The following is a 14,653-nucleotide window of genomic DNA, read 5'->3' as shown; positions in this document are numbered from 1 at the left end:
CCTCACAGAGGTACTTCCTTTTAAATTGGGAGGCTGGCTGTTTCTAGGTGCTTTGTATTCAGCTCTCTGAACTGAATTTATGTACATATAAGCCTATTTCCATCACTAAATGATGTCTGTGTTGCTATAAAGTCAGTTTCCTTTTGAGATCTTTGAACTAAGCCTATCTTGTGTCGCTAATTTCTCTCATCTTATACCTCCTCCCCCTTGGTGTCTCCAATCTGCACTGCCTAATTTGACTCAGTTCCTCTAAGGAGAGGCCTGGCAGGCCAGGCAGGGGAGGAGATTCTTGGGGGGCCGGGAATGGGAAGGTGGAGACGGATATGCTGCCTGGAGATTTGAGCAAACAGTGAAGTACATCTCCTGATGTGCTCCTGGCTCTCAGAATACCAAAATCAGGAGCAGCAGAATCTCAATTCCATCCCACTTCCAGGGCTCCCAACTTGGCATTTAGTCCAGCCGGAGGCAGCTAAAGACTGATTTTGCCCAAGATGTGTCATAGAGCACCTGTTGAGAACAATTAAGAAGCAGAAGAGCTCAGTTTACTTCCAGGAACCAAGTTCAACTCAGAAAACAACTCCTTCAGACCCTTCTGGAAATTGTTTTAAGACCATCTGGACAGGTGTCCAAAAATGAGATGCACTTCCTGAGCCAGTACTAACTGAATGCTATGCTTCGACTGCTCTGCCCACCTAGTGCCTTTCTAGCTCCCGGTTCATATAAACACACAATTCCATTAGGATGTTTCTCCCGGTATAGCCTGCTCAACTGGCTTTTCCTTTTAAGTAACAGACTCCACTCCCGTGGGGATCACAGCAAAGGAAAAGATGTAAGAACCAGGGAAATTGATACTAGAACCAGGGGAAAGCAAGAAAATCCAAAGGCATTGAGTACCCTGGCTTAAGAAAGGAAGTAAGATGGTTTAATGGAAAGAGCACACCTCAGAGAGACAGGAAACTGGGGTTCCTTTCCTTGTTCCAGCTTCACTGTGAGCCCTGAGACAAGTCACTTAGCTGCTCTGAGCCTCAGTTTCTCCAAGCAGAAAATGGCAAAAAACCTGCTCACTCTTGCTCCTCCTGCATTGGGGTGTGTGTGTGTGTGTGTGTGTGTGTGCATTGGGATGGGTGTATGTGTGCATTGGGGTGGGTGTGTGTGTGCATTGGGGTGGGTGTGTGTGTGCATTGGGGTGTGTGTGTGTGTGCGTGTGTGTGTGGGAAATAACGTGTGGCATCTTGAGCTTTACAAAATCCCAAAGGGCAATTATGTAGCTAATGATTCGGAAATGAAAGGGATCCCACGAGTACAGGACCGTCCTCCCTCATATTTGCATCTCTAACCACCGAAGTTCTAGGCTTATTCCAGAGAGTTCACTAGCCACTGTAGACTTGGGCTCTTCTCATCATTGCCCCTAAGGAAGCCTTCAAGGAACCACTTATTATTGGCGTGGTCTAGCGGTCTGGTCCCAAAGCCCAGTCCATACCAGGGAGGATGTCAAGAAAAGAGGAGTTGGAAATAAACCTAGAGAATTTTTTTTCTTCCACATCCAGGCTTCCTAGGTAAGACTAGAAATCTCTCTAATGAAACCTAGGGAGAACTGCTTGTGAAGTGAAGCAAAACCCCATGTCTCAGGCTTTCTCATGAGACTTTTTAGAGCATGATATCTCTCAGCACTAGACAAGAACGACAAGGGGTGTGGTGGTGGTGAGACAGGATAATAGATACTTTCCTGCTGTGTGCCCTCCAGAACCCCCCACCCTCACCTCAGTCAATATAATAGTACACTCAAACCAAATTTTCACCTATCTGCTTCAGTGAGATCCTTCAAAGAGACCCAAGAATCCTGATAGCAGCTCAGGCTGTTCTGTTGCCCCATTCTGTTGTTCAGTCACTAAGTTGTGTTCAACTCTTTGCAACCCCATGGACTGTAGCACGCCCTCTGTCTTCCACTATCTCCCAGAGTTCGTTCAAATTCATGTCCATTGAGTCAGTGATGGTATCTAACTGTCTCATCCTCTGATGCCCCCTTCTCCTTTTGCCCTCAGTCTTTCCCAGCATCAGGGTCTTTTCCAGTGAGTTGGCTCTCTGCATCAGGTGGCCAAGGTATTAGAGCTTCAGCATCAGTCCTTTCAATGGATATTCAGGGTTGATTTCCTTTAGGGTTGACTGGTTTGATCTCTTTTCAGTCCAGGGAACTCTTAAGAGTCTTCTCCAGCACCACAATACAAAAGCATCAACTCTTTGGTGCTCAGCCTTCTTTATGGTTCGAGTCTCACATCTGTATGTGACTACTGGAAGAAACGATAGCCTTGACTATATAGACCTTTGTCGGCAAAGTGATGTCTCTGCTTTTTAATACCCTGTTTAGATTGGTCATAGCTTTCCTTCCAAGGAGCAAGTGTCTTTTAATTTCATGGCTGCAGTCACCGTCCACAGTGATTTTGGAGCCCAAGAAAATAAAATCTGTCACTGCTTCTACTTTTTCCCCTTCTATTTGCACTGAAGTCTGGGACCGAATGCCATGATCTTAGTTTTGTGACTGTTTAGTTTTAAGCCAGTTTTTTCGCTCTCCTCTTTCACCTTCATCACTAGGCTCTTTAGTTTCTCTTTACTTTGTGCCGTTAGAATGATATATCTGCATATCTGATATCCAGGTATGATATTTCTCCCGGCAATCTTGATTCTGGCTTCTGAATCATCCAGCCTAGCATTTCGCATGATGTACTCTGCATAGAAGTTAAATAAACAGGGTGACAATATATAGCCTTGACGTACTCCTTTCCCAATTTTGAGCCAGTCAGTTGTTCCATGTAAGGTTCTAACTTTTCTTCTTGACTCACTTTCAGGTTTCTCAGGAGACAGTAAGGTGGTCTAGTACTCCTGTCTCTTTAAGAATTTTCCACAGTTTGCTGTGATCCACACAGTCAAAGGCTTTAAGGTAGTCACTGAAGCAGAAGTAGATGATTTTTTAGAATTCCGTTGCTTTCTCCATGATCCAACAAATGTTGGCAATTTGATCTCTGATTCCTCTGCCTTTTCTAAACCCAGGTTGTTCACTTGGATGTTCTTGGTTCATGTACTGCTGAAGCCTAGCTTGAAGGATTTTGAGCATAACCTTGCTAGCATGTGAAATGAGCGCAATCGTATGGTAGTTTGAACATTCTTTGGCATTGTCCTTCTTTGGGATTAGAATGAAAACTCACCTTTTGCAGTACTATTGCCCCTACTGAGTTTTCCAAATTTGCTGAGTGCAGCACTTTCACAGCATCATCTTTAGGATTTTAAATAGCTCAGCTGGAATGCTGTCACCTCCACTAGCGCTTTGTTTATAGTAATGCTTTCTAAGGCCCACTTGACTTCATACTCCAAGATGTCTGACTTTAGGTGAGTTACCACACCATCTTTGTTATCCAGGTCATTAAGACCTTTTTTGTATAGTTCTGTGTATTCTTGCCACCTCTTCTTCTTTTCTTTTTTTAATTTATTTTAATTGGAGGCTGATTACTTTACAATATTGTATTGGTTTTGCCATACATTGAAATGAATCTGCCATGGGTGTACATGTGTTCCCCATCCTGAACCCCCCTCCCACCTCTCTCCCCATCCCATCCCTCTGGGTCATCCCAGTGCACCAGCCCCAAGCACCCTGTCTTATGCATCAAACCTGGACTGGCGATTTGTTTCACATATGATAATATACATGTTTCAATGCATTCTCCCAAATCATCCCACCCTCGCCCTCTCCCACAGAGTCCAAAAGACTGTTCTATACATCTGTGTCTCTTTTGCTGTCTCACATACGGGGTTATCATTACCATCTTTCTAAATCCCACATATATGCATTAGTATACTGTATTGGTGTTTTTCTTTCTGGCTTACTTCACTCTGTATAATAGGCTCCAGTTTCATCCATCTCATTAGAACTGATTCAAATGTATTCTTTTTAATGGCTGAGTAATATTCCATTGTGTATATGTACCACAGATTCCTTATCCATTCATCTGCTGATGGACATCTAGGTTGCTTCCATGTCCTGGCTATTATAAACAGTGCTGCGATGAACATTGGGGTACATGTGTCTCTTTCATTCCTGGTTTCCTCGGTGTGTATGCCCAGCAGTGGGATTGCTGGGTCATATGGCAGTTCTATTTCCAGTTTTTTAAGGAATCTCCACACTGTTCTCCATAGTGGCTGTACTAGTTTGGATTCCCACCAACAGTGTAAGAGGGTTCCCTTTTCTCCACACCCTCTCCAGCATTTATTGCTTGTAGACTTTTGGATAGCAGCCATTCTGACTGGCGTGAAATGGTACCTCATTGTGGTTTTGATTTGCATTTCTCTGATAATGAGTGATGTTGAGCATCTTTTCATGTGTTTGTTAGCCATCTGTATGTCTTCTTTGGAGAAATGTCTGTTTAGTTCTTTGGCCCACTTTTTGATTGGATCGTTTATTTTTCTAGAATTGAGCTGTAGGAGTTGCTTGTATATTTTTGAGATTAATTCTTTGTCTGTTGCTTCGTTTGCTGTTATTTTCTCCCATTCTGAAGGCTGTCTTTTCACCTTGCTTATAGTTTCCTTTGTTGTGCAGAAGCTTTTAATTTTAATTAGGTCCCATTTGTTTATTTTTGCTTTTATTTCCAATATTCTGGGAGGTGGGTCATAGAGGATCCTGCTGTGATTTATGTCGGAGAGTGTTTTGCCTATGTTTTCCTCTAGGAGTTATATAGTTTCTGGTCTTACGTTTAGATCTTTAATCCATTTTGAGTTTATTTTTGTGTATGGTGTTAGAAAGTGTTCTGGTTTCATTCTTTTACAAGTGGTTGACCAGTTTTCCCACCAGCACTAGTTAAAGAGATTGTCTTTTCTCCATTGTATATTCGTGCCTCCTTTGTCAAAGATAAGGTGTCCATAGGTGCGTGGATTTATCTCTGGGCTTTCTATTTTGTTCCATTGATCTATATTTCTGTCTTTGTGCCAGTACCATACTGTCTGGATGACTGTTGCCACCTCATCTTAATCTCTTCTGCTTTTGTTAGGTCCTTCCCATTTCTGTCCTTTATCATGCCCATCCTTGCATGAAGTGTTCCCTTGATATCTCCAATTTTCTTGGAGAGATCTCTAGTCTTTCCCATTCTATTGTTTTCCTCTATTTCTTTGCATTGTTCATTTAGGAAGGCCTTCTTATCCCTCCTTGCCCCACTCTAGCTCCCCAAAATCTGCCCCTGGTGTGTTTATTTTTCATTAGATGACTGGTGAAAGCAATTTTGGATGTATGTAGTGAAAGTCACTCAGTCGTGTCCAACTCTTTGTGACCCCATGGACTGTATGGTCCATGGAATTCTCAAGGCCAGAATACTGGAGTGGGTAGCCTTTCTCTTCTCCAGGGGATCTTCCCAACCCAGGGATCAAACCCAGGTCTCCTGCATTGCAGGCAGATTCTTTACCAGCTGAGCCACCAGGGAAGCCCTATTCAGCCAATGCTACTACTATATTTGCTTATTTAATAAACTTGGTGGGCTCGATAAAGGACAGAAATGGTATGGACCTAACAGAAGCAGAAGAACTATACAAAAAATATCTTCACGACCCAGATAATCACGATGGTATGATCACTCACCTAGAGCCAGACATCCTGGAATGTGAAGTCAAGTGGGCCTCAGAAAGCATCACTACGAACAAAGCTAGTGGAGGTGATGGAATTCCAGTTGAGCTATTTCAAATCCTGAAAGATGATGCTGTGAAAGTGCTGCACTCGATATGCCAGCAAATCTGGAAAACTCAGTAGGGGCCACAGGACTGGAAAAGGTCAGTTTTCATTCCAATCCCAAAGAAAGGCAATGCCAAAGAATGCTCAAACTACCGCACAATTGCACTCATCTCACACGCTAGTAAAGTAATGCTCAAAATTCTCCAAGCCAGGCTTCAGCAATACGTGAACTGTGAACTCCCAGATGTACAAGCTGGTTTTAGAAAAGGCAGAAGAACCAGAGATCAAATTGCCAACATCCGCTGGATCATCGAAAAAGCAAGAGAGTTCCAGAAAAACATCTATTTCTGCTTTATTGACTATGCCAAAGCCTTTGACTGTGTGGATCACAATAAACTGTGGAAAATTCTGAAAGAGATGGGAATACCAGGCCATCTGATCTGTCTCTTGAGAAACCTATATGCAGGTCAGGAAGCAACAGTTAAAACTGGACATGGAACAACAGACTTGTTCCAAACAGGAAAAGGAGTACCTCAAGGCTGTATATTGTCACCCTGCTTATTTAACTTACATGCAAAGTACATCATGAGAAACGCTGGGCTGGAAGATGCACAAGCTGGAATCAAGATTGCTGGGAGAAATATCAATAACCTCAGATATGCAGATGACACCACACTTATGGCAGAAAGTGGAGAAGAACTAAAGAGCCTCTTGATGAAAGTGAAAGAGGAGAGTGAAAAAGTTGGCTTAAAGCTCAACGTTCAGAAAACTATGATCATGGCATCTGGTCCCATCACTTCATGGGAAATAGATGGGGAAACAGTGGAAATAATGTCAGACTTTATTTTTTTGGGCTCCAAAATCATTGCTGATGGTGATTGCAGCCATGAAATTAAAAGACGCTTACTCCTTGGAAGGAAGATTATGACCAACCTAGGTAGCATATTTAAAAGCAGAGACATTAGTTTGCCAACAAAAGTCCGTCTAGTCAAAGCTATGGTTTTTCCAGTGGTCACGTATGGATGTGAGAGTTGGATGATGAAGAAAGCTAAGCACCGAGGAACTGATGCTTTTGAACTGTGGTGTTGGAGAAGACTCTTGAGAGTCCCTTGGACTGCAAGGAGATCCATCCAGTCCATCCTAAAGGAGATCAGTCCTGGATGTTCATTGGTAGGACTGATGTTGAAGCTGAAACTCCAATACTTTGTCCACCTCGTGGGAAGAGTTGACTCATTGGAAAAGACCCTAATGCTGGGAAGGTTTGGGGGCAGGAGGGAAAGGGGATGACAGAGGATGAATTGGTTGGATGGCATCACTAACTCAATGGACATGGGTTTGGGTAAACTCCGGGAGTTGGTGATGGACAGGGAGGCCTGGTGTGCTGGGATTCATGGGATCGCAAAGAGTCGGACACGACTGAGCGACTGAACTGAACTAACTGAAGTTCCATTCTTCTAGACTGTTGCTAGTATTCTCAAAGACTTTTCTCAAAATTTTGTAGTTTTGGTTTTCACTTTTTGGAAAATGTAAGGATGAATTCCACTGCTCTGAACATCTACTGTTGTTCTAGATAGGAGATGAATGTACATAAATTTCTACCAAATAGGGATTTTTTTTTTCTCCTCCCATAGGCTCCTAAGGAGATAATTCATTGCAACAAATTATCACTTTTAATTGTCCTCACTTCTGGATTGTTTAATACTCTACTGCCAATTACTGTTTGCCTTCCCTCAAATAGACTAACCTGCATTTTAAATTCAGGTTCGCCCTCAACTCCCCTTAAAAAACACTAAAGGTAGCAAAGTAATTGACAAAAAGTAAGAAGAAGCCTCTTAAGGATTTAATGTGACTCTTACACCTTCCGTAGAGGACTCCTCCCGGAACCTGAGGTGGGCCACTCTCCTCTATCTTCTACTTTCCTGTCCCCCTTCCTCCCCCAACCCAAACATGTTTCCCTTGAATGACTGAATCTAAACTTCTTAGATTACTACTCCTTTCTTAACAAGGTGTAGTCAATGGCACCCCACTCCAGTACTCTTGCCTGAAAAATCCCATGGACGGAGGAGCCTGGTAGGCTGCAGTCCATGGGGTCGCTAAGAGTTGGACACGACTGAGGGACTTCACTTTCACTTTTCACTTTCATGCATTGGAGAAGGAAATGGCAACCCACTCCAGTGTTCTTGCCTGGAGAATCCCAGGGACGGCGGAGCCTGCGGGGCTGCCATCTGTGGGGTCGCACAGAGTCGGACACGACTGAGGTGACTTAGCTTAGCTTAGCTTAGTGACTCTGTGGGGTTGTTTCTTTGCCTGGTGAGCACTGAGCTGTAATGTGTCTCCTTTCCTATACCATCAGCTTCACTTACAGAGAGAGGGTCTACTCTCCAAACAACACAATCAGGGACCAGTTCGGAATGAGACAACATTTCCACCTGAAAGATTGGGGAAGCCTGCAGAAGTTGGGGTTGGAGGAAACCCTGGGGTTTGGAAGTCCGGATACATCGTCTTTGTCCTCAGGACAAAGTCTGAGGTTTTGTTTTGTTAGGATAGGGTCAGAGCACACTTACGTTGTCCTTTAGGGTTCTTGCTAACTCCAGGATGTTAGAGAGAAAAACTACTCCCTTTCCAGATCTGGCTTCTAATATTAGCTGTATTCTCTTCCAGCAGAGTCTCTCTAAGATGGACATAGAAGACTGCAATGGCCGCTCCTATATGTCTGGTATGTCCTCTTGTGCTTTCTGTTTGTCAGGGGCTGGGAGCGCGCCCTCCCATGGAGCAGAGTGGAGAGCCTTCAGCTTAGCACGTGACCTCCCCTTGTACCGCAGTCTTGGAACTGTCACTTTTGGTAGTGCTAGATAGAGTACGTTTATTTTGGCCATTTTATGTTCCCTAAAAAGTGATTCTCTTCCCAGACCTCTTGGAGGATAGGAGCAGGGGAAGGAAATAAGAGGGGTACTGTGAGTGGAGACTATTAGAGAGAAGAGATTTGAAACAAAGCAGTGGAAGCAAGATCTGGTTCCTTCTCCTGTGCTGAGGTCACCAACCAAACATGACACCCAGGGTTTCAAACCTCAAAGGCCTGCAGGGGCCAGGTAGGATGTAACAGAGTGAACTGGGCTCAGATAATGAGCAGAAGAGAGTGATGGGGATGGTCATGGACTGGAGAGCACATGTCCTTCCTCAAGGAGCAACAGCTTTGCAGGGTCCACTGGAATGTGTATCCAGTGTGGCCAAAGCTCCAAGTTTTTTAAAAGAAATCAGAAATCAGGATTTTATATGAAATGTCTCCCTTTAAAAATAATAACTTTGTATTTTAAGAAATGTTCCATTGGGCAAGCCAAATTTGTCTACAGTCTGAATTCAGCCAGTGGGCCAAGAGCTAACATATTTGAAGTAAAGAGAGAGGGAGACCAATGCCCCCCTATCTTTTCCATGATCATAAAGCTTTTTATACCTGCCAAATACTCTTATGAGGCAGAAGAGATCCCAGCTTGTAGTATGGATGGCTTTTAGGGATATGAAAGTAATCACGATCCTTTTAGTTTCACAAGATGAAAAGAAATGAGTAACCTCGTTTGGCTGTCTTTCCGAGGGTATAGAAAATGGCCTAAGACAGAATTTGTCTCTGGGATGGGAAGGAACCATTTTTTGGACCATTAGAATTTTAGAGCAGGAAATGATTGTAAGAGATAACGGAAGCCAGAATTGGGTTTTGACATAACACGTATCCCCATCAGTAATCCAAGCACCATTGTAGTAATGACCTATAGTTTATTTTTTTTTTACCTTAAAGTGGGGCCAATGGAGGAATTATGGGCATGCACTAAGGGAGATAGCAAGATGGGCCAGACACACATATGAGAGTTATTGGCAGCACCCACATAATGTCAAGGTAAGAAGTTGACTCTGACCCCTTTCTTGTTTAAGGAGGGAAGGAGTTTGAATTGGTACAGGCATTTGATACCTGCTACATGCTGGACAGAGTAACAGGAATCAAGTGGACTGATTCAGTTGAAAGAGACTTTATTGGAACTAAAGTCCTGTCTCTTCTAAGGAGCCAGCCAATCCTCCTGACTCCTGCTCAGTTGGGCCTATTCAGAAAACCACTATTGAGCAACACCTGTTCTCAGGACCCTGCCTTGGAGCTGAGGACACTCAGAGAAAAACTAGTCCCTACCCTAAGGCAGGCAAGTGAGAAACTGGGAAGCTGGCTGAGGAAATAGCCCATGGAGCACTTTTCAGCCTATCTCTGGAGAACGTTGGATATTAGAGGAAAACTGAGTGTATTGGCATCACTGTGCTATGAAACCAAGCTTTCTTGGCTTTCAGCAGGTTGGCACTTCCTAGATGAGAAGAGTCGTCAGCAAAGGATTGTTTTTGAATGAAAGTGGAGGCCAGAAACCACTCACCTGTGTTTTGAGAATTCTAGATGTCAGCAGCTACCATAGAGAGGGATGGGGACTGGGAGAGGGGGCCAGGAGTCAAGGAAGGGCTAACATGAGCTCTGAAAAGCAGCCCCTGCAGGACCAGACATGGCTGAGACAGTCCATGTGAGGGTCTCCTGAGAGCTGCCCCCACACCCCTGTCCCGCGCTGAGCCATCTCTCCTGGATTGATGGGGAAGCAGTGGGAAAGGTCACAGTGTGCACCCCTCCTAAAGCACGTGGCGGAGAGTCACCATCACTCTTCTGCCTCTGCACCTAGGGACCTTCCCTTGCCCAGCCAACTGATGAAGGGGGAATCTCTCCTGTTCTCCAAAGAGGTTTTCCCCGCACAGAACCGATTACAGAAAGTCCACCTCTTCCTTCCCTATCTCTTTCTTTGGAAAGATCATTCCCTGGGGTTGGGGGGGGCAGTGGGAGGGAAGAGAGGGAAGAAAGGAGGAGTCCATTCGTTTACCAGACAGATGCTCTCCCTGCCCCCACTCCTTATCTTTCTAGGGAAACTGAGTTGCTCAAACCCAGCTCATGCAATTAATTGACTGAGCAGTGCTTGTTCGAAGTTTTCTGGGACTGTGAAATGTTTAAGGGAACCTTGGCAGAAAGGGGTCCAGAGGTAGGCAGCCCAAAGTTTCCCAGCCCCTCCCACCCCCTAATTCTTGGAATCAGAAAATCTAGTCTTCCAAAGTAGGTCAGCACAGCCGTGAACAGCTCCTCTGGAAGGGAAGGGAGCCGAGGCCTTGTCTTGATGGAGGGCGGATTCATCCAGGGCTGTCGGTGGCTGGGGCCCCAGGGGCACAGGAGGGGAGGGGAGGTGGAGAGACCGGACCAGCACTTTGCCTGGGATCCGAAAGGGCTCCCGGCCACAGAGCAACACTAGCCCTGAGATCAGACTGTGCAGGGCTCTCTGGCTGCTGGGAAGGGGGAGGCTGTCAGTCCCGCCGCCCCCCCACAATCTGGAGACCGACCTCCCTCCTGGAGGAGGAAGAAAAGGAGGGAAGACAAGGGCCTGAGTTCGGTGGGGGAGGGGCTTTCTGCCGATCTGGAGCCTTGAAGCTGCCCCTTGTCCTGGGCCCCATGACCTCTGAGGCCGTGGCTTCCCTAGCTGGCAGAGGATTGGGCCTTCCCTGGGGCCCCCCCTTTCTCCCCCTACCCGGCGGGCCCATCCATCTCCCTCTCTCTCTTACACAGACTCTTGGTCTCTCAGGCATTTGTTGTGCAGTTCCTCTTTGTCTGCTGGGCACGAGGGCAGCAGCATCTGCCTCCCTCCCTGTGCACCCCCAACCCTAAGCCCTTCACGGTCTTGAGAAAGGGATGCTGTAGCCTAGCGACCCCCCCACCAGAGGCACAGACACATTCTCTCCAGCCCCCTCCCCAGGCACATCCAAGCGTGTGCTGCTTGCGCTCTCTCCCTCTCTCTCTCTCTCCCCCACCTTTCGCTCCCTCTCACTCTCCCTCTCTCTCTCTCTCTCACACACACACTCACACACACACTCACACATATTCATACACGCACAGACACACACACACACACACACACACACACACACCCTGGGCTGAGTTCTTCTCGCTGGCTGCAGCCGTGGGCCCCTGCTCACCGAGCCGCTGCCGCTGCCTGCGAAATGACGGCGGTTCCCCTCACTTCCAGGAATCCACGCTTCCTGGAAGGTGAGTGGCTGGGCTCACCCCTGCCTGCCACCGAGACGCAGACATGCACACACCACCCGCACTCGCTCGCCGTTTCCAAGGCGGCGGCCGCGCTCGCACCCCAGGGTCTCACCGGCAAGGGAAGGATAATGTAAGTTCAGGCAGAAGGTGGCTAGTGGAGGGGGGCGGGGAGGGGGGGCTGCTGCTGGGGCTGGGGAGCCAATTCAGTAACAACTCCCCGAGCCTGAGGAGAGGGAGAGGACTGGGGGCTGTGTGTGGAGCGGGGGAGGGGGCGTTCCTCCTCACACTTGCGGAGGATGGGGAAGGGTGTTTGGTGTTGCTAAGCAAAGGCTGCGACTTGGTCAGTGCGAGCTTGTGGTGACATCTTGATTAGGCCTTGGGGACAGATGTAGAGCTGCCTGGGGTGAAATGCCGAGACAGGCTGGGGTGGGAATGGGTCATAAAAGAACCTAGGTAAAGAGGGGTCCGCCAGCAGCAGATGCCTCCTCCTGAGATGCGAGGGGCCTCAGCCTCCTCCCCACAATAGAGCTGGGGATGGGCGTCTTTCTCTGCTCCTGTCCCCACTCTTCCCTACCAGCAGGCTAGCATCCCGCCCCCTGGGGTCCATGGTCAAGAAGGCAAAGCAGTTAGGACGAGGTCCCTTCAGAAAAGCAGAAAAGCCCTTCAGAAAAGCAGAAAAGCGTGGAGGCTCTGGGACCCCACAGCTGGCTCCTCCCTCGAGGTGGCCACTGTTTGGAGGAATGGAGGAAGGGCAGCAGGACCCAAGGGCTGGGCCCCCTCAACTGGAAAACACATCTAGCTGGTGGGACACTGCTCCAGTTCCTTTCTCTCCTTCCTGCTTGTCTGCCCTTTACCCACCTCCTGATTCCTCTGATGTGAACCTCATGATTTGGCTTTGCCCTGCGGGGAGTTTGAATTCAGCCAACCTAGGATGACTTTGACCAAGAAAATTTCTCTGAGACCTAAGGGCAACCCTAATTCTTGGCTTTGATAGTCTGGGATTCCTTGGGAGTCCCAGGCGTTTGAAATTCCCTCACTGGGTTTTCTGGGGCTGAGAGAGGAACTGCTGAACTTCCTAAATCAGACTCTTGTTCTCTTCACCATCCAGCTAAAACTCAAAATCCCTGGAGCCCCCAAAGACTTTCTAACCCCTGAAATGGATTTATTTTAGGTATTAGTCCCATAAAAGTCAACCTGAGCCTGTTTTGCCTCTTAACTTTACCCTACGGAGGGCAATGGCATCAAAGAGCCTCTTGAACTACAGGTGTGACCCTGGAAGTACCTGCTCCTCCTCCTGTACCCAGGCCTTAAGAGGGAGAGCCAAAGAGAACGTTTTCCCCTTACTGTCCCTAAATATCCCTTTAAGGATGTTTTCCCCATATATCAAGCCCCAGGCCCCAAGAGGCAGCCTCAGCCCAGTAGGCTGGGACCAGCGATGGATTTCCAGCAACCTCACTCATCCTTTTAGGGTCAAGGACTTAGCACCAGGCCCCGGAGCCCTCTTCTTCCCCTATTACTAACATCCAGTGATTTAGGACAAGTCAGCCCTTTCAGCCCTTCCAACCTTAGCAAACCCTACTCAGTTAAAAGGACGTATTTTAAAACTGGGTCTGAATCTACAAGTCTCAACCCACAGCTCTGAGATGCTCACTTTGCTCACTTGGTGATATGTGTGTGGTATTGATAGGGGGCAATTTTTTTTTTTTTTAGATAACCGCGGCTCATCTAAAGAGCCGCAGCTGGGGAACCTCGGTTTCAAGCCATAAGGCTTCTTCAATAGGTAGTGAATAAATGTCCTCAGGCTTTGATGGGCTAGAGTGGGGGAAATGGGACTTTTAGTAGAGGAGATGAATGGGAAATGGTCCCAAAGTCCTGAGTGGTTGTTTTCTTCCCACTGACCAAAGCTGGAGAGGGATCCCTCAGGAGGGTGTGTTCCGGATTTCTTGCCTCAGGCCCAAGACTCCAACCATTTTATAATGGAATCTTTATTTTGTGAAAGTAAGTATGTGCATAGCTGGGAAACTGGGTAAAGTGCTAATAGGTGGACTTTAGGGATAAATTTTAGGGTTTCTCTCTCTCTTTCTCTCTCTCTCTCTTCCATATTTAGACCTGTGTGCACACATCTATGCATGTTCATGTTAGCAGATAATGTAGACGGCTAGCCCAGTGTTTATCGCCATAGGTATGTTCTCTTTATGTGTATCTACCTATGTGATATGTGTCCATGTCTGTGTTTATCTACATGTGTTTTATTTCACATGTATATTTGTGCAGAAGATTGTGGGGAGGAGGGCTTTTTTTAAAGACATGATTCGTATCTTCAGGTATGTTATCTGATTTTTAAAAACATACGTGACACTCTTAGAAAGCATTTTTACAAAGCTACTTGTCAACAAGTTAAAATGCATATATATTGAGAATACACTGATTATTTCACTGTCAAGGGAATGTCAAGTAGTAACTATGTGATTGGAATACTAGCAGATGGAGGTTTTCTAGAATAGCTACATTTTTGCTGATTTTAGAGTGAGATGGACTCAGCTCTCCCCTTCTGAAAGAGTGACTCCCAGTTAGCTCTACACAGGTGAGGGTTAAGGACACGGGTACTTACTATTTGTGATCAGATCCGAGTTCCACCACTACCAGCTCTGTGACCCTGGACAAGTAACAGAGCTGTTTTTGTGCCTCAGTTTCCTCATCTGTAAAATTAAGATCATACTGGCCCTTACTTCACAGGGCTGTTGTGAAGATTCAATGAGATAATTCTTTTAAAGTGCATAGAATGATGCCTGGCATGTAGTAAGCAGTCAATTAATGTTAGCTGCTATCATTATGATTACTATTAT

General features: G+C 46.3%; 1 protein-coding gene across 19 annotated transcripts in view; it reads left to right on the top strand.

Moving 5' to 3' along the window:
• Positions 1–14,653, top strand: part of IKZF4 (IKAROS family zinc finger 4) — a 32,811-nt gene that overhangs the window by 3,569 nt on the left and 14,589 nt on the right. For 3 of the 19 annotated variants that reach the window (XM_081595170.1, XM_081595174.1, XM_081595175.1), the window contains exon 2: positions 8,369–8,420. In XM_081595170.1, coding sequence (XP_081451296.1) covers positions 8,381–8,420 — 40 coding nt within the window. In that variant the 5' untranslated portion in view covers positions 8,369–8,380. Of the gene's footprint in view, positions 1–8,365; positions 8,421–9,494; positions 9,594–11,761; positions 11,938–13,711; positions 13,810–13,914; positions 13,990–14,653 lie in introns of those variants that run through there. The other 16 variants (XM_081595178.1, XM_081595184.1, XM_081595171.1 and 13 more) reach the window with 14 other exon arrangements.

The sequence above is a fragment of the Giraffa tippelskirchi genome, chromosome 4 (genome assembly GCF_054371585.1).
Source record: "Giraffa tippelskirchi isolate mGirTip1 chromosome 4, T2T-mGirTip1v1.2.pri, whole genome shotgun sequence".
Classification (NCBI taxonomy): Eukaryota; Metazoa; Chordata; class Mammalia; order Artiodactyla; family Giraffidae; genus Giraffa; species Giraffa tippelskirchi.
Note: the sequence above shows the minus strand (reverse complement) of the source record. Positions and strands in the feature narration are given on the sequence as shown.